The 18511-nt window shown below is 53.6% G+C and overlaps 2 protein-coding genes across 4 annotated transcripts; both read right to left on the minus strand.

The window, feature by feature from the left end:
* Nucleotides 1–846: 846 nt before the first annotated feature.
* Nucleotides 847–6749, minus strand: Tpgs1 (tubulin polyglutamylase complex subunit 1). The gene is given in 2 exon segments (NM_001109621.1): nt 847–1587; nt 5936–6749. Coding segments are annotated over 2 exon segments (912 nt in total). The 5' UTR covers nt 6310–6749; the 3' UTR covers nt 847–1049.
* Nucleotides 6750–7197: 448 nt separating this feature from the next.
* Madcam1 (mucosal vascular addressin cell adhesion molecule 1) lies at nt 7198–11682 on the minus strand. 3 transcript variants are annotated; one of them, XM_087558784.1, is made up of 5 exons: nt 10621–11682; nt 10114–10380; nt 9533–9859; nt 8589–8977; nt 7198–7497 (listed from the first exon to the last, which is right to left on the minus strand). In XM_087558784.1, the coding sequence occupies exons 1-5, from the start codon at nt 10673–10675 to the stop codon at nt 7216–7218; spliced, it is 1320 nt and encodes a 439-aa protein (XP_087414910.1). In that variant the 5' UTR covers nt 10676–11682; the 3' UTR covers nt 7198–7215. The 3 variants fall into 3 exon arrangements, with proteins under 3 accessions (XP_087414910.1, XP_087414911.1, NP_062190.1); XM_087558785.1 differs by having other exon boundaries at nt 8616–8977; nt 10621–11226; NM_019317.1 differs by having other exon boundaries at nt 7286–7497; nt 8573–8977; nt 10621–10688.
* Nucleotides 11683–18511: the final 6829 nt, after the last annotated feature.

Raw genomic sequence — 18511 nt, forward strand, 5'->3', positions numbered from 1 at the left:
CGGGTCCTTCCTTAGGAAGCTACGGGCGAGGAAAACTCCAGGGTCTGCTCATTGCCACGCCCACCTCACTAGAATACATCCATGCTTTTAAAGCACTCCTCCTCCAGCCCCAGGGGCTTCATCACAACAGCTAGCCAAGTCCCGCAAGATAGCCTGAGCTAGCAAGGCAGAATACATGTGGCCTCACTCTGGTGTCTTGGTCCATGGGTAGCTTCTCCACAGAGAGGACACTAATTCTCCCTTCCTGTTACCTGCCTAATGAGCTCCCAGAGAGGTGGAGTTTCTGGAAATCTCTTTTCTGGTCAGTGTTGATTGGCTCATATGCCAGTACTGAGAGATGGGACAGGTCCATCTTGTCTCTGACTAAACATGGGATTTAGAAAGCGCAGATGCAGCTGGGCATGGTAGCTCCCACTGTCACTCAAGCTGAGGTAGAAAGGTCAAGAGTTCAAGCCAGCCCAGGCAACTGAGATCTTGTCTCAAAATAACAAGGGCAGGTGAGGTGGCTCAGCTAGCAAAGGCACTTGCTGCCGAAACTGACCTGAGTTTAGTTAGTGCAGGGACAGATGCAAGGACAGATTTCTCCAAGCTGTTCTCACACAATAAAGCTCTAAAGAAGGCTGAAGGCCCAGCTAAGGAATAGAGCCCCTGCCTCAGATTCCGCAGTGAGAGGCTGGGGGCATGGTCTGGGGTAGAGCCCCAGCCTAGAATCCCCCATGAGGAGCTTAGGGGTACAACCTTGGGGGGTCAATCGAGATGTGCTCTACTCGGAAATATCCTGGTCTCTCATCACCCTTGCTGATTCCAAGGAGCCTTGGGGGAGCTGCACGCAGGTGACCAGGAAGGCCGGATCTTTTTAGATTTTATTTCTGTGAGTGGGGTAGGCAGGCCAGTACAGAGGGGATTGATCTGCAGGTGCTGGTCCTGCAGGGTCCAAGTGGCTCCCCCTTCCTGGTTGATGACCCTGTGCAGGATGCCGGGACATCGGTTTGCAGGTCCCAAGTTCACGCCTTCCTGGGCAGGTGACAGGGTGTGGGTGCATTGTGGGTTTAGCCCACTGGCTTGACCTTGGCAATGAAGAGGGCTGCAGCCTTCTCCAAGAACTCCTCGCGGGCCATGGGTGCACTGGGTCGTCGCCCGGCTGCTGCCCTGTCCAGGGCACGCGCCAGGTTGTCGGGGCCCAGGCGGGAACCGGCCTCCAGGTAGTGCGTGGGCGCCGTTGCCAGGTCTCCTGCGCTCAGCGCACCCTCGAGCGTGTCCAGCACAGCCTGACCCACACGCCGATCAGCCACCGCTAGGCCAGGGTCCTCCAGCAGCTGGAAGAGGGCGCTGGCGCGCGCCACGAATTCCAGCAGCACAAAGCAGGACAGCATGCCGGTTCTGAAGATGCCCAGAGGCACAGCCTCATGGTCTCGGCACTGGATCTTGCGCAGCAGCGGTGCCACCACTTCCTCAGGCGCCCCGCCGTCCCTGCAAACTCGCTTCAGCAGCTCGCTGTATGTGCGCCCATCCAGGCCTGGCTTCTTCTTGCGGCCGCTCGCACTCAGGCACTCATAGGCCACGCTCACGTTGTTGTTGAAGGCCGTCCTGCAGGGATAGTGGGGTGTCAGCAGCCCCCAGTCTGGCTGGCCACTTAGGCCTTTCCAGACTGACCTCAGCTCATTTGTCTGCCTCTTCCTTCAGAGCACCAAGTACCCCAAGTGTTTGCTTTCTTAAAATTTAGAGATGGTTCAGTCGGTAGGCCTGCTCTTATTGTCAACTCAGGTTCAATTCCCAGCACCCACATCGTGGGTCACAACCATCTGTTAACTCCAGTCCCAGATCTGGTGCCCTCTTCTGGTCTCTGAGGCAGGCGTCAGGCATGTACATGGTAAGCAGACACACATTTAACCTACCCATACATATACGAATTTAAGATAATATTTAAGATGAGAATTATATCTCTTAATCCCAGCACTCAGATGCAGGTGGACCTTTGTGGGTTCAGGACCTGCCTGGTCTATATAGTGAGACCTTGTCTTGAACACAATTAACCATAAGCACGTATGTGTATGTGATGGTCTGAGGACTCCCCCCACCCCTCCTCGATTTATTTTCTTAGGACAGGGTTTCTCTGTCTAGCTCTGGCTGTCCTGGCACTCACTGTGTACACCAGGCTGGCCTCAAAATCAGAGCTGTCTCTGGCTCTGGAGTGCTGGATTAAAGGTGTGCCACCATGCCTGGCTCAGGACATCTCAGAGTTGGGTCCCCTTTATCTTCAGGTTGCTGAGTTCAGCGAGCACCGTTCCTGGATGAGCCACTGGAGGTACTGTTTGAGACAGGGTCTCATGTAGCTGGGACGTCTTGAACTCTCTGATACTAAGAATGCCCTTGAATTGCTGATCCTCCTGCCTCTACCTCCTAGGTGCCATCATGATCAGTTTATAACCGGAACCAGGCCTTTGTGCATTCTGCCAGCTGAGTCCTGCTCAACTCAGCTGGCTCTCAACTAAGTGCCATTCAACTGACTGGCAGACATGTTGCTGGCATCTCTGAAGGGATCACTGTGCCCCCAACCTTACTGCCATCTCTTACACACGAGCCTTAGCGTGGCGTCTTCATGCAGGTATCCTGTGGCAAGCCAGCTTTTTGTTTTGAAGCAGTGGCTGAGGCATGAACCCATTATCTTCCTGCCTTAGCCACGGTGGCTGGCTTATAAATTTTTATTGAGACACAGAGTGGCCAGTTCTGACAAGAACCTGTGGCTAAATCAGATTCTCAACTGAGAGCTAGTGTGCATAGGGAGAGTGCTGGGTCAGGAGGCTCCTTCCCTGGCCCCAGGAGGGGGTTCTTCCTAGTGGATCACAGATGTGGCCATGAGCACAGTCTTGTGGAAAATGAAGACTAAGCAGGCTGATAGTCGGAATGCAGGCCCCAGAGAATAACTGACAGTACACCCTACTCTGGTTTTTATGAGGCTCAGCTTCACAATGAGGGTGGTCTGCTGCCCTCTGGATAAATTGTGTGTAGTAGGTGTTTAATAATGTCAGATGGCTGTAGCAGATGCCCAGAGGATAGACTGTGTGTTTTGTGAGGGTCACTCAGCTTGGTTCCAGCTGTGATAAGTGCTACAGAGATGCTGGGGCTCTTTGTTACAACAGCATAACACAGCTCTTCCTGACTGATACACCTGTTCACACATAGGCCTCAGCTCTCCTGTCCTGCTTCTAGCTTCTCTGACATGGCCAGGGGCACAAGGCCTGGGCCCTTGAGTGGTTCCTGTACCAGGTCCAGATCTGCCTTCCAGTGTCACTGGCTTCCTGGCACTGCTTCTGTGAGCTTTGGTCTTCTCACCTATGGAATGCAAACCCCAATTCTGCACCTCCAGATTCTTGGAAGGATGCATGACATACATGATCTTGTGCTGGCATGGGGGAGGGCCCCACCTACCTTGCCCTTGGCTGTTTACAGGCACAGGAGGGATAATTATGGTCTGGAACAAGGACACCCACCTCTCAGGTGGCTCACAGCCGCTCTGGGGATTGCCACTGAGTCACTGACAAGATGGTGAGCTCCAGCTTCGGGAGAGCCTAGGCTGGGGCTCTGAGTGCTGAGCACTGTGCACACTCGGTGGGAAGCCCCTCCCCAGCCTTTCTTTTTTGGGACAGGGTCTCTCTGTATAGCCCTGGCTGTCCTGGACCAGGCTGGCCTTGAACTCACGGAGATCTGCCTGCCTCTACCCCCACAGTGCTGGGACTAAGGTGTGTACCACCACCGTCAGGCTTCAGTCCCTCCCTGTGGCAGGGCTGGGATGATGTATGGGGCACATAGCACTGTTCTGGGTCTTTACACTCAGGGAGCTCCTGGCAAGGGTGGAGTGGAGGCAAGGATGCTGACTGCACCCTGCAGGGTCAGGGGTGCCTCACAAGGAATGGCTTGTGGCAGAGGTAAGCTGGCTAGTCTTTCAATGTGACCAGCCAGTGACTCAGCTCTTGTAAGTAACAGAGTTTTGCTTGGTCAAAAAGCCCTAAGAGAGTCATGAAAATGAGTCCCTAACAGCTTCGGGACAGTAGGGTCAGTGTCTCCCCTGCCATCATCATCAGCGTTGATTGCTAGGAAGGTTGGCGGGTGTTACAGCCCATGGGTGTGACTCCTGGCTTGGCCTCTGGTGGCCATGGGCTTTAGCCATCTTCTGGGTTGAACAATGACCCTAAGTGGCCCTCACAGGCTGTCAGGGAGGTGACTGATGGGGGCACCATGGTCATGGCCCATAGAGACCTGGGAGGGGCTCCTCCCAGGTCTGATGGTCTCGTGGCCTCACAAACTCAGCCCCTCAGGTCCTGGGAATTGGCTTGGCTTCTGCTGACAGGCCTCAGGGCAGGCTGCCATGTGTGGAGGCTCAGGTCGAGCACTGTACAAGGACCTACTTTTCATACACATCACTCACAGGGTCTGAGGTGGGGAATGGTGATTTTTCCTAGGGAAGAGAGAGCCTAGCTCTGTGAGCTACAAGAGAGAGAGCGAGAGCGAGAGCGAGAGCGAGAGAGAGAGAGAGAGCACTTCTGGGGATTCCACCTGCCTGCTGCCCCCCCCCCCCGTGCCCCTTGCTCTCCTATGTGGCTCACAGTGGTATAACACTAGGTCCTGAGGTGAGTAATGACCCCAAGTTTCTGTCTATGCAGAACCTCAGAATACAGTAAACACAGCTTTCATGGTTTCATCCTAAAATGAGGCCTTGCCAGAGGATGGTAGGTATGGGTCCAGTGACTGGCAGGGCTAAGATAGTGGCGTGGAGGCCAGGTGGTGAAGGACACAGAGACCTGGTGACATGGTCACAAACCCAGATCCTCAGGTGAGGCTGTGACTTCAACTCACAGAGAACACTTCCGTTTTAAATCAGTAAGTTCATTGTTATTCATCCCTGGGAGAACTTGCCGGATGCCCCAGGAAGCAGTTTGTTTCTTGTCCCTCCTCCCGTGGGGCACCCCAGAGTGCATATGTCTCTGCTGATGCTTTCAGTCTCCCCACTCACATCCCCCAATGCTGTCCCAACTCAAGACTGTCCATCTTCTTGTTGCTCTGCCTTTGTGTCTGTGCCCCTCCCACCCTGGCCACATCAGCCCACCATGCCCTACACTTCCCTCCTTGGCTATCATCTTGGACACTGAGCCCCTTACCCCTGCTCAGCAGGAAATGGACTTTCATTATTACCCTAGGGAAAGTCAGAGCCACTGTTGCCCAACATCTTCAGCACCCCCCACCCCCCCACCCGTCTTCCTCCATGCACCCTTGTAAAGCCATTCTCATGCTAAGAACTCAGGCACCAGCTAACCATTTGGTCACCCCCTGGTTGATGATGCCAATTGGTCAGTTTCCCACATTCACTATGCAATGAAAAAGTGCCCTCAATCATCTACAATGGAACTGCTCCCACTCCGGAGCTCCCTGCACGGTTCGCATTTGGCTCTAGACCAGCCTGTCCTCTGTGAGTGCATCTGGGTAACTTCGGTCTTTGGGCTGGGCCATCTCCTGGACAAGGACCACAGCTGTTTATGCTACCTCCCTGGGCTCTTTGACCTCCAAAACCCTGGGCTGCTAACTCGCTGGACTTATTGACCTCCAAAACCCTGGGCTGTGAGGACAAAATGGACACGGGTTCAAAACCCCCTCCAGGCCCTAATCATCTGGAAGCCCACGCGATGGATGGACTACAACTCCCAACACTTTCTACCAGGGCCACAATTTCCAGAGCACCTCGCGCTCACTGCAGCTGAAATCGACGCGAAGCGTGCGGAGAACCTTAACCGGGCCGCCACACAGCCTCAAGTCGGCCAGGCCCAGGAAAAGAGGACAGACCACTACTCCCAGAAACGCCCCTCGCGGGCAGCGAATCGCGCTCACGCGGGGCCTGTCGGGAATTGTAGTCCCGGCACCCCCGCCCGCCATCAATCCGCACCTCTGCGAGTGGTGAGCCAGGCGAAGGTGCCACAGCGCGCGACCCAGGCGCTGTTGCTGCAGGAGGAGCTGGCCCGGGGGCTCCCCGGCGCCTCCGTTGGCCGGCGAGCGCAAACCCATGTTCTCGAAGTAATGCGCCAAGAAGGCGATGGGCTCTTCGGGCCGGGTCTCCAGCACCTTCAGGAGGGCTGCGCGCAGCATCTCCGTCACGCCAACCTGCCGTAGGAAATCCTCCTCGCTCTCAGCCGCCGCCACCGCCTGAGACACCGACGTCCGGCCACTGTCTGGGAAATTGGCCGCTGGTGCTACTGCCGGCCGTCGTTTCTCCACTGCCGCCATCTTTGCTGGGGGCAGCGGGACCGGAAGCGCCGCCATAATTCACGGCGCGACGAGGCACCCTCCGAGAACGGCCATTTTTGTTAAGGGCAGAGGCAGCTGCGCCCTTTCTGAGAGTCTCGATAGTGACAAGCGCAGGCTTCCTTTCCCCTTATACCCTAACTGGCGTTTTCTGTTTGCATCTCTCCTGCTACTCCATGACTGCATCTTCTAGCTTCAGTCAGGAATCGTGAGCTTGCCAGACTTCAAAATGGTCCCCCAGGAAGGACTTGGTTTCTGGCTTGAAGCGCGACACCTTGCCATCTTGGTAGTGGGCAAATCTTCCTAAGCATGGTCTCCTAGCAACCAGGCACCCTGGGTACCAGAGAAACCCCAGAAAGCCCACCGGGAATCTAGGGCTAAGAGCGGGGTTCAGACCGTTTTCTGTGTTTGCTCTTAGACTCGGCCTGGGCTCTCCCGGGCTTTTGGCCTCACTTTGTCTCCTTCCGAGCGTTTAGCGAGCCTGGAGCGCAGTCTTCACCGGATTCACCATCTTTCCCCAGACTGTTACCCTTCCTGACCACCAGAGGGGGTTGCTCTCGTAACTCTGAACTGCTGTGGCTCTTTAGTATCCTCACATATCCCTCTTCTGTGTTATATTTGGCTGTTTATCCAGTGACATCATTTTTATTCTCTTGTACGGCATCCATACTGCTCTTCGTGTTTTCCAAGGTCACCCCCCACCCCCAAGTACTTTCTCCAGGCCATTGGATACCTCCTTAGTTACTCTTGTTAAGTGCAGGCATTTCCTGTCTAGTATCCTCCTGCCTGTTGCTCAGGCCTACCAAGGTCGACTGGGGTGTGTGCCTGACTCCAGGGACTCTGGGTGAAGAGCTAGGAGATGCATAAAGCCTCTCTGTTCACAGTAGGAATGAATACGCCAGTGGCTAGATATGGGGCCTTTATTTAGCTCTGGGCCAGCGGGCAGGAAAGTCCAGTAGTTGGGAGGAACTTGTCGATGTGCTGACCGCCAAGGAAAGGGGCCACACTATCATCTTGATGCCCCAAACCTACATCTGGTAATCCTTTGCCTCCCTTAGTCTGGCATAATGGAACTTCATAGGAGCGTACACGAGCTGGAGTCTGGGAGAGGACCCGGCCGGTAGCGTTTCCACAGGCAGTAGGCAAGGAAGGCGAGTGCAAGCAGCCCCAGCACCAAGCTGCCAATCCACAGGGCGACCATGGAGGCTGAGAGAGTGGAAAGAAAGGCTGTCCTCAGTTACAGTGCCTGCGGGCTCCACAAAGGGAAGGAACTGTACACAGGCCCTTACTGTTTAAAAGTGGACTTCTCAACTAGCCAGCCTCTACTTGGGTAGAAAGCAGCCACCCAACCAGACATACTCAAAGACAGCATGGAAGTTTGACAGAATGAAAACATACTTTAAGGGAAGTTTTTGTTTTTAAATTAGGGTCTTACACTGTAGCTTAGGCTGACATTGACCCTTTTGCTTCTACGACCCGAGTACTTAGGTCCTAGCTGTGCACCATCGTGCTCAGCACAGTTCTATTTTTTTGTCTATTTTGTTTTGCTTTTCTGAGACAAGGATCTTCTATGTAGTCCTGGCTGACTGTCCTGAAACTTGCTCTGTAGACCAGACTGGCCTTGAACTCAGAGATTGGCCTGCCTCTGCCTTCTGAGAGCTGGGATTAAATGTGTGTGCTGCTGCTGCACCACCTGCCTTAAGGTTTATTTTTTTAATGTTTATTTGTGGTGTGTGTGTGTCTGTGTGTGTGTCTGTGTGTGTGTCTGTGTGTGTGTGTATGTGTGCACCACATATATGCAGGTACCCTTGGAAGTCAGGGGAGGGCGTCAAGTTTCCGGGCACTAGATTTACAAGTGGATATGAGTCCCCTGACTCTGCCTCCTGAGTGCTGGGATTAAAGGCATGTACCAGCACACGTGACTGTCTTATTTTGATGTGTAGGAGTTCTCAGTGTGTATGTACACATGTGCATCACATGCATGTGGTGCTCTTGGAGGCCAAAAGTGTAGGTTGTGTTCCCCGGATCTGGAGTTACAGGTGTTTGTGAACCACCATATGGGAAGTGAACCCAGGTCCTCTGCAAGACAAGTAAGTGCTCTTAACTTCTGCACCACCCACTGCTCCAGCCCCAGCTATCATTTTAAAATCAGTTCTAAGTGGTTTCACAGTCAGGAAAGCACACCGAACATAGGGGAAACTGAGGCTAGGCATGGCACAGACCCTGCCTGACTAGCGTTTTAGTCCCATTTGTCCATCCCTCCCAGGGCCCCAGCACTCACAGGGGTTTGGGATCACCTGGCCAGTAACATACAGACTGGTCACCTGCCCGCCAGGGTCCATGCGACACTGGAACCAGCCCTCAGGAATGGGGCCCAGGGGCAGCACGCTTAGCCATGCCTGGGCCCCAGCTTCTCTCTTGTGGTAGGCTGCCAGGTCACCAGGAGCCAGGGTCCAATGCACCGTCACTCCAGACCCACAGGAGGCTTCGCAGAGAAGTTCCCAGTCTGCCTCTGGGTTCTGGTGGATTTCGGGGTAGCAGGGCCCCTCGGAGCTCAGAGGCGTAGAAGGCAGGGCTACACTGCTGAGCCCAGTGGAGACTGCCTTAGTAGTATGTGATGAGGTCAGGATGTATGGCTTAGCAGAGGTGGTGCTGGGGGGCTCTGGTGAGGTCTGGCTCTGTAGGACTGCAAACAGAATGAATGTTCTTCCTGTAGCCTCAGCTTTCCTCATCTGCAACCCAGTATTGGTCCAGAACCCATCCAACACCCCTCCCCCATCACTCAAGAGATATGGGGCACCATACTAGTTGGGACCAGGAACTGATGACACAGAACAGTTACTGGGTCCTGGCTCCTATGTAAGTCTATAAGGCCACTATTCATTTACTTTGGTCTTTCAAGACAGGGTTTCTCTGTGTAGCCCTTTCTGTCATGGAACTTACTCTGTACAACAGGCTGGCCTCAAACTCGAGATCCTCCTGCCTCTGCTTCCTGAGTGCTTAAAGGTGTGCACTGACATCACCCAGCTAGGCAAAGCCAAGAATTTGTGAACAGAAAATGATGGAAATATCACTCTGGGGCTAGCACGAAGTAGGCCCGTATCTTTTGAAACAATCTTTTCTCTGGCTGCCTTGTGGGACGGACATTGGACAATTTTGTTGGGGATCTACCAGTGGGGACAGGCAGTCGTCTAAGTTCCAGAGCTGCTGAGCCATGGCAGTTAGGATTCAGTGGCCTTACCTGGAATCTTCCTTCTATGTGTCAGCACCAGTTTGGGCAGCTGCATGGTGACCTGGCAATAAAGGGCGGGAAGGGCGGGGGTCCCCAGGGAGGGCAGCAACCAGCGTTGTGTCACTTGGAAGAGTGGAGTGCCCTCAGTCTCTTGCATCTCCTCCTCTTGCTCTGTTTCCAGGGCCTGAGCACCCTCCAGGCTCTGCTCTCCTCGGAGCAAGGCAAAGGAAAGACTGTCCGGGCCTGCAGGCCAGATGTTGTGGGCTGTGCAGGACACTACCTGGTCCCGTCCAGGTACAAGGAACTCCGGGGTTACCTCCAGCTGGTCTGGAAAGGCTGTGGATCGACAGCAGGGCCCGGGGCTGAGCTTGGAGGTCAGGGCTGGGCTAAGGGGGAGGTGAGTTTGGAGTGATAGTGCAGCTATGGCCTCCGGTGTTTGGGACAGGAAGGGTGGGTAGGTCAGCCTTGAAGGTCTACAGTGTGGGGAAGGCAGTGGAGCGTGGGGACTTAGTGGGTGATAACATTAGGATGGTGCAAGGTCCTGATTCCCCTGGGGTAGATGGCACCTAGAAAGGCAGAGTCGGCCTCACCATACACAAGGATCTTCACAGAGTGCTGAAAGCTTCGACTCCCACAGGAACCCACGCATACACGAGTGCCCGTGTCTGACAGCATGCCTCGTACGGAGAGGACCCTGCTGCCTGGGAGGGTCTGCACATTGCCCAGGTTGGTGTCCAGGCCATGCCAGTGCACCCGGGCTATATCCTTGTCACAGGACATGCTGCAGTTGATCTGGAGGGATGTGCCCATGGCTACAGCTACCTCAGGCTCAGGAGGATTCACCTGGAAGGACTGGCCTGAGGAGTAAGAGTATTAAGGCTGTGCTGGGGTAGCAGAGTCCCAGATTCCAGCCCCGACCCTGGGTTGAGACCCCAGGGCTCCAGACTTCTGCCCCAGGGCCTTGATTAGAGAACAGCCACAGCCCCACTTCCCCAGACCAGCTTCTCAAAAGCCCTGGATTTTCATAGCACTCCCCAAATCTCCTCCCCTGTATCTATTTGTCTGGAAGCCTCTTTCCTCCCCACATCTCTGCTTACCTCTGCTGAGCTGGAAGGGTCCCAGGGCCAGCAGGAGGGCCAGGATGGGCTCCATGCCTTTCTCTGTCTTTTGACCGGTCAGGGGAAGCGGCTTAAATAACAGTGGGCTGGCAGCTTCCTACTGTCTGAGACCCTGCCTCTCCTCCCCCTTCTGCCTGCTCCGTGGGATTTCCCAGGGGGCTTTCCCAGCCCGACCCCCACTACGTAGGAGACAGAGAAGAGGAGGCTAGAGGTGAGGCAGGGACCTGGAACAGTCATTACAGATGGGCCGGGAAGGTCTTGGAAGGTTCCAGGCCCCAGCTCTATGGACGGGAAGGCTGAAGCTAAAAGCTGGAGGTGGGTCACTGTGGTGGGTCAAGTGCATGGAATCCTGCCAGTCCTATGTTGCTCCGCCCGCCTAGCTGGCTAGAACTGTGCCTTCACTCCACGTGTGGCCGCTTGAGGGTGGCATAGGGGCCTGGCCTGCTTCTGGTTGTCGAGGGTGGGGGGTAAGTGGGGGGTAGGGGGGTTCGGGGGGTATGGTTCCTGGGGCCAAGTACTCCAGTGTGGGAGTTCTTCTGGGCCTGAGTTCCATGAGGTGTGTCTGGGATGAGTCACCAGTTGTCCCCTAAGTCTTCACCCTTTCACTGCAGGCCTGGCAGAGCCTGGGACCTGGGGCCGGCTCACTTTGACTTGCAATGTGGAGTCTTGAGTTTGTAGATTCCTGTGAGATGGTGGACCTTGCCAGGAAACTTGGTAAGACTGAGTGGGTTCAGAGCCCCTGACACGCAGGCACCCACCTGAGACAGTAGGCAGCTGCCTGTTCCCAGTCAGAATCCTGGCCTGGAAAGCGTGCTTCCAACAAAGTTCTCCATGCTAATGAAGTATCTCGAGGCCCTGAGGGTTTAATCCATAGGCTTCCCTTTCCAGACGTTCCTCCCCGCAATAGGCGTTTAATCTCTGGTCCACCCTGAGGAGGTGGTAAGCACCCATTTTCCATGATGCACAATCAATAAACAGTTTGGAACCAAGTTCTTTCATCAAGAACGCCGTGGGGAGCATGGAGAAGGCCTTCGTCTGTAGAGCCACAGCCTTAGTCTCCTGCCGAAGGCCCCTCCACACTCCCAGACAACGGCTGCTAAGGACGATCATCAGTGAGTTTCCCCGGATCACCCTCAGCCTGTGGGCCCCCAATTCTGATCCTAACTCCCCGAGACACAGTGGTTTGGGAGCCCCCAGCACCCCCCCCACCCCCAGGCTCCTCATTGCCAGCCTGGGGACCCACAACCCTCCATTTCTGACTCCTCTGCGTGTTTTTCCAGTGGTGAATGGAGTCAGGGAACTCCAGCTTTGGCCTGCCACACCTTAGACTAAAATTTCCCACCCCCTGAGCTGTGTACCATAGTCGGCTCATGGCTCAAGCCTAGTACCTGACATCGGCATCGCAGGGCAATGCTGTCTAGTGCTCCTCGGTTTGCCAGCCCAATGGGTTTGGGGGTGTGTGTGGGGTGGATATGGGGGATAGGTGTGGGGTGGGGGTGTAGGGTGGGGGTGTGGGGGTGTAGGGGTGGGTGGCGGGGGTGGGTGTGGGTGTGGTGGTGGTGGTGTGGGGGTGGGGGTGGTGGTGGCAGGGGTGGCGGGGGTGGCGGGGGTGGGGGTGGGGGTGGCAGGTGTGGACCCATAGATGGTCTCGCTGTGGAGTTCTGAGAATATCATACATTCTTTTGAGTTCTCTCCCACTCCCAGCCCAGACCCTTACTGAGGAGCACAGGCTACAAGTCCACACCTCCAGGCTTCAGGGGCTTGCAGAGAAAGCAGGCTTGTTCCTGTGTTCTTGCCTCAGGCAGCCATACCTTTGCACCACCGTTCTGCCCTCTCCGGGTCTCCAAGACTGACCCGGCTTCCATTTCTGGCCTCTGCTTTGCTAAGGCATCTGTGGACATAAGTCTGTGTCCACTCAGGCCTGGGGAGCGCTCTCGCCTAGGGCTGGCCGCTTGACAGAAGCAGGGTCATTCGGGAGGAGGGACGTCGGCTGATAAACATGCTCCCTCCAGTCTGGTCTGCAGGCAGGCCTGGGGTTCTGCTTAAATAATGGTTGATGTGGGTGGTGAGCCTTCTGTGGGTGGCACCGGTGCTGGGCTGGCAGTCCTAGGTGCTATAGGGAAGCCGGTGAAGCAAGCCAGTAGGTAGCACTCCTCCATGGCCTCTGCATCAGCTCCCGACTCCCTTCATGAAGGGCTGTGATCAGGATGTGTTAAGTTGAAATAAACACTTTCCTCCTCAAGTTGCTTTTGGTCATGGTGTTTGATCTCAGCAACAGAAACAACAGATAGAGGGTGTGGCAGGTGGAGGCTGGTATCACAATGGAGAAACTGAGGTGTGGAAAGAGTAGTGGACACCAGGCTCAGGTGTGTGTGTGTGTGTGTGTGTGTGTGTGTGTGTGTGTGTAGTCAGGGCTGTGCTTGTCTGGGCCCCATCCCCCGCCCCTGGCCCAGCATGCCCCAAGTGCCCGGAAGCTGTGCAGGAAGGTGACTCCAAGACAGGAGCCCTCCCCGGGAAGCTGGGCTCTTAACCCGGGTGGGGGGCAGCAAACCTGGTGAATGGGCTACTTCCCCACCCCTGACCCAGCTTCCTGCTATACCAGGGCCAGGTGGGGAAGGGTCAGCAGGAGCCTGGCAGGCTAAGGCGGTGAGGGCTGAAGGCGTGGTTCCTGCTTTCCTTGAAGGTCTTAAGGGACACTCTTTTTAGTCCTGACTCCACCTGCAAGACAGTGGGGCATCCTGTTCATGATGGGGAGGAGAGCTGGAGCCATAGTGCAGAGGGGGATAAGCCATGGGAAGGCCAGAGCTGGAGGAAGGGGGACAGAGACACAGAGACAGAGAGGGACAAGAGATATGACAGAGAGAGACAGAGACAGAGAGGGACAGAGAGACAGAGAGGGACAGAGATAGAGAAACAGAGAGGGACAGAGATAGAGAAACAGAGAGGGGCAGAGAGGGACAAGAGAAATGACAGACAGAGAGAGGGAGAGAGAGAGAGAGAGAGAGAGAGAGAGAGAGAGAGAGAGAAACAGAGAGACAGAGACAGAGAGAGACAGGGAGAGAGACACAGAGAGACAGAGAGGGACAGAGAGACAGAGAGGAACAGAGATAGAGAAACAGAGAGGGGCAGAGAGGGACAGAGATAGAGAGACAGAGACAGCGAGGGACAGAGAGGGAGACAGAGACAGAGAGAGGGAGACAGAGACAGAGAGACAGAGAGGGATGGAGATAGAGACAGACACATATCAGAGACACAGAAAGAAGTACAAAGGCAGAGACATGAAGAGAGATACAGAGATCAAGACAGAGTCAGAGACAGAGAGACATAGAGACAGTGAGAGCACAGGATCTGGAGTGCTGGTGACCTAGGGGCTATTTGTCCCCAGCAGGGCCAAGAGCCAGCAGGACTCTGTCGTGTTCTCTGGGGCACCTCCTGTTCTCGACCCCCCTTCCCGCCATTGTCCTTCCAGGAGGAAGTCCTCCTGGCTCCACAGGAAGCCCCCCTCCCCACAGAAGTTCACCCTTCTCAGGAGACCTGACATCCTGGCTCCCCTACCCACAGTGTGAGGAAGATTCCAGAAGGTAGCTTTGCTCCAACAGTGCTCACTCTCACTCAGTGGTCAATCTTGTGTGCTCACTACTCCCGGGGGTGCGGTTCCCAGAGGACATGGTGGCAAGAGACTGTCTGAGAGTCTGACCCTGTGGAGCTTGGAGGTGGGGTGGGGCCAGGTGGAGAGGATGTGGGAGTGGGGGTGGAGAGATTGCTCAGTGGTTAAGGGGACTGGCTGTTCTTCAGAGGACCTGAACCCTATTACGAAGGTCAGGTAGCTCACAATATCCTGTAAGTCCAGTTCCAGGGAGATCTGCCATTCTTTTCTGGCCTGTGAGGTCATTTGTATTTACATAGACACATACAAACACACAAGGGACACAAGGGGGGGGGGCGGAAAGGACTGGATGTAGTGAAGTACATCAGGAGGCAGAGGCACGTGAGTTCAAGGGCAGCCTGGTCTGTATAGTGAGTTCTAGGATAGCCAGGGTTATGTAGAGAAGCCATGACTGAAAAACCAAAAATAAATAAATATTAAAAAAACAAGACAATGGGGCTGGGGATTTAGCTCAGTGGTAGAGCGCTTACCTAGGAAGCGCAAGGCCCTGGGTTCGGTCCCCAGCTCCGAAAAAAAGAACAAAAAAAAAAAAAAAAAAAAAAACAAGACAAAAGTAGGGTCTGGAGAAAGGGGGGCTTAGCAGTAAGAGTACTTACAGCTCTTTCAGAGGACCACATGCATTCTGTGCATAAATATACATGCAGTCAAAATACCCACGTATAAAATAGATAAATACTTAAAAAATGACATATTCCCATTGTGCTGCGGAGAGTCACAAACATATTCCCTCCCATACAGGTCACCCACGGAGGTACAGCTAGACCTGGTTATCTACCGTCCATGGCTGGACACTCACCTTCAATCCACGTGGACTTTGTGCTCCCGAAATCACCTGTTTTTAAGTTGTGCTGGGCCTGGTGGGAGACCTTATGGGCAGGGCCGGACCCAAAGCCAATAAATCACAAGCAATGAAGAGAGGTCTGCTCAGGCTGGCTGGCTCTCAGAGGTGGCTCAGTGGTTAGGAGCACCTGCTGCTTTTCCAAGAGGACCTGGGTTCAATTCCTGACACCCACACGGGTTACTGAGTTACAATCTGTGATTCCTGTTTCAGGGGACCCGACACCCTCACAAGGAAGACATACATGCAGGCAAAATAGCGATGCCTACAACATTGAAACAAATGGTTAAAAAAGGAAAATATTCATGCCGCCTGCTGCCTTCCGTCTGGAGGATAGGCGTGAGAAAGTCATCTGCCCGACCTTGGATTGCCTGAATTTGGAGGTGTCAGGAATCACAGAGGCTCAGGGAGGCTGGAATTCTGGCTGTGAGGACTCCATGGATACCTGCTGCTCTGGGTCTGGGAAGCTGAGTGTGTCACCGCATCCTGGTCAGGCTCATAGCGACACCCACTGGCCTGGGATACGGTGACCTGGCTGTTGTCCCGTGCCTGAGTGGGTACAAGACTTCCCTCACCCCTTCTCATAGCAGATGGTGAGACTGGGGCCATTAGGGCAGCCGGATGTCCAAGACAAAAAGCATCCCACATGGGGACATTGCTCTCTGAGGAGAAAGCTGAACAGAGAGACTGGGAGCCTAGAGAATTTCTGGTGGCCCCTCACACTGCTGGAGGACCAGAGTGCCACATTACAGTCACGGCTGTTTGGTGGTTTCTGTCTTTGCGCTCAGGAGAGGCGCCAGCTGCAACAGGCAGGCTGGGGGTCTGGGTTGGAAGTCATGAGCAGGGCCTAGTTTCCAGAACTGCCCAGATTGAACAACCTGGAGTCCTGACCTCGGTTCTCCTATTAATTGTTAAGGCAGTGGACAACATGATGACTCCCCACTTGAGGATACCTTCCAGTGACCCTGGCTGGTCCAGTACTATGGGGGACCTGTAGGGTTAATTCTTTCAAACCCTACTTTTTATAAGTTTCTTTTTTTTTTTTTTTGGTTCTTTTTTTCGGAGCTGGGGACCGAACCCAGGGCCTTGCGCTTCCTAGGCAAGCGCTCTACCACTGAGCTAAATCCCCAACCCCTATAAGTTTCTTTTTAAAGACTTATTTATTTCATATGAATACACTGTAGCTATCATCAGACACACCAGAAGAGGGCATCAGATCTCATTACAGATGGTTGTGAGCCACCATGTGGTTGTGGGAATTGAACTCAGGGTCTCTGGAAGAGCATTCAGTGCTCTTAATCTCTAAGCCATCTCTCTAGCCCCAGAAGTTTTTTGGTGCATTTCTATGAAGTCTTGAAAAACAATGACTATTAAGGAATGGTAGGGCATACCAATACCATCCAGTGTTGTCTACTGTCTGCTGGATCATTCTTAACATCACGTGTCTTTTCCGTGTTTGCTTTAGCAAAACATACTTTTCAGCTGTGTCTGCTTCAGGAAAACATTCTTTGATGTAACCGACTTTCCAAAGAAATCAGAGGTTTGAAGTGGAAACTTTGGAAAGTCAGTTGGGTGGTGTTTTGCTGGGGCAAACACATGAACATTTTGAAGTGGACACAGGTGTGAAAGGCTAAGGCAGACTCGTGAGGCAGAAGCAGAAACAGGAGAGAAGATGTTCTGCTAAAGCAAGCACGTGAAAGAACATGTGGTGAAGGATTCTTTGCTAACGACAGGCATGTATTGGTCCATACTTATATTACATACTTAAGCTGCATTTGTCGGGACTCCACAGAGTCGGGCTGATTGAATACAGATCCTGAGGCAAGACATGTGGAGGACACTCGATGTTTAGATGGTATAAATAGGACTGGGCAGAGAGAGGGAGACAGAGCTTGGCTTGCTGACAGAGCTAGCTGTGCAATGCTTGTTGGTCTCAAGTCTTTGCTGATCTTTGCTTCCCAGAAAAAGAGGCGCAGCTGAGAACTTCGCCTGGTGTTCGTGTTGGCTCTGGTCCCTCTGCTGACTTGAGCTGAAACTGAAGCCTGGCTGTCTCTGCTAGGTCATGTCACTGCTGCTGCTAATCCGACTCTATGGAACTGGACTGCTAGTGCGTCTGTGAGGTGTTTGCAAGCGGATTGTGATGCTACTACCTGCTAACCTGTGAACCGAACCTGCTGATTTCCAGACAACACAGACCAGAGCTGCTCCAAAGAATCTTTCTAAACAGGCCCACCCCCCACTCTGCCCCATCTCCTTTCTTTCTTACTTCCTCTGGTGGTTGGTGGGCTACAAGGGAGGTTAAAGCATTTAAGAGCCATCATTAAATATAGGTTTTGAAAAAACTAAAATTACAGTTCTCACTTCAGGGACCTTGCAGGCTGATAGTCAGATGCAGGAATGAGCAGGTTTATCAGGATCTGGGAGCACAAAGCAAAGGCTTTTAAATATAAAAATTTTTAATTTTTAAATATAATTTTAAATATAAAAATATTTAGCCCTGATGCAATCCTAACCTTCTACCTCAGCCCCAAACCCAACCCTACCCTCACCTCAACCCTAAACCCACACTAACTCCTCTCCAGCCTTAACCCTAAAGAGGAGGTGCAGTTTCTGGCTTCCAGCTACATATGGCCACCAACTCTGAGCCCTCCCCTTCTTGCCCCACTGCAGCATACTTTTATTTTTCAGAGCTGGGGACCGAACCCAGGGCCTTGCGCTTGCTAGGCAAGCGCTCTACCACTGAGCTAAATCCCCAACCCCCGCAAACTACTTTTAATAAGGGTTCAACCTCTCCTCTAACCCACTACTCAGCAGAGGCAGTGGAAGAGAAAAGTTATTAGGGGAGGCTGGAGAGATGGCTCAGCGGTTAAGAGCACGGACTGCTCTTCCAGAGGTCCTGAGTTCAAATCCCAGCAACCACATGGTGACTCACAACCATCTGTAATGGGATCTGATGCCCTCTCCTGGTGTGTCTGAAGACAGCTACAATGTACTCACATACAACAAAACAAAATAAAATAAAAAGAAAAGTTACTAGGATATGGGGGGGGGGAGTGGACCTGTCCAGCAGTAGTTACTTTGGGGTGAGCTGGATCTTCTTGGGCAGCAGTTCAGTCCTGCAGCAAACACCAAATACGACTCAGCAGCTGAAGACCAGTCCTCTAGGCAGGCAGACACCAGGCATGAACCGGCAGCCACAGTTCAATCATGAAGGAACCTCAAGGCTCACCATCTGGTCTGAAGGGAGGCTGCAGAAGCAGCAAGCTGCTGCAGGGACCTCTCGAGCAGTTCTTGGATGAGTTTCTCCCAATGGCAGCGTTACCACAGGTTGAGCTCAACAACGCTCTGTAAGGTGAACCAATGCA

The sequence above is a fragment of the Rattus norvegicus genome, chromosome 7 (genome assembly GCF_021556685.1).
Source record: "Rattus norvegicus strain SHRSP/BbbUtx chromosome 7, alternate assembly SHRSP_T2T, whole genome shotgun sequence".
Lineage (NCBI taxonomy): Eukaryota > Metazoa > Chordata > Mammalia > Rodentia > Muridae > Rattus > Rattus norvegicus.

Coding starts and splice junctions, on each gene's coding strand:
- Madcam1 (XM_087558784.1), bottom strand. CDS start 10,675: ATGGAGCCCATCCTGGCCCTCCTGCTGGCCCTGGGACCCTTCCAGCTC. Junction 9,860..10,113: donor TGTGAAGATCCTTGTGTATG/GTGAGGCCGACT, acceptor GTCGATCCACAG/CCTTTCCAGACCAGCTGGAG. Junction 8,978..9,532: donor ACATAGAAGGAAGATTCCAG/GTAAGGCCACTG, acceptor TTCTGTTTGCAG/TCCTACAGAGCCAGACCTCA.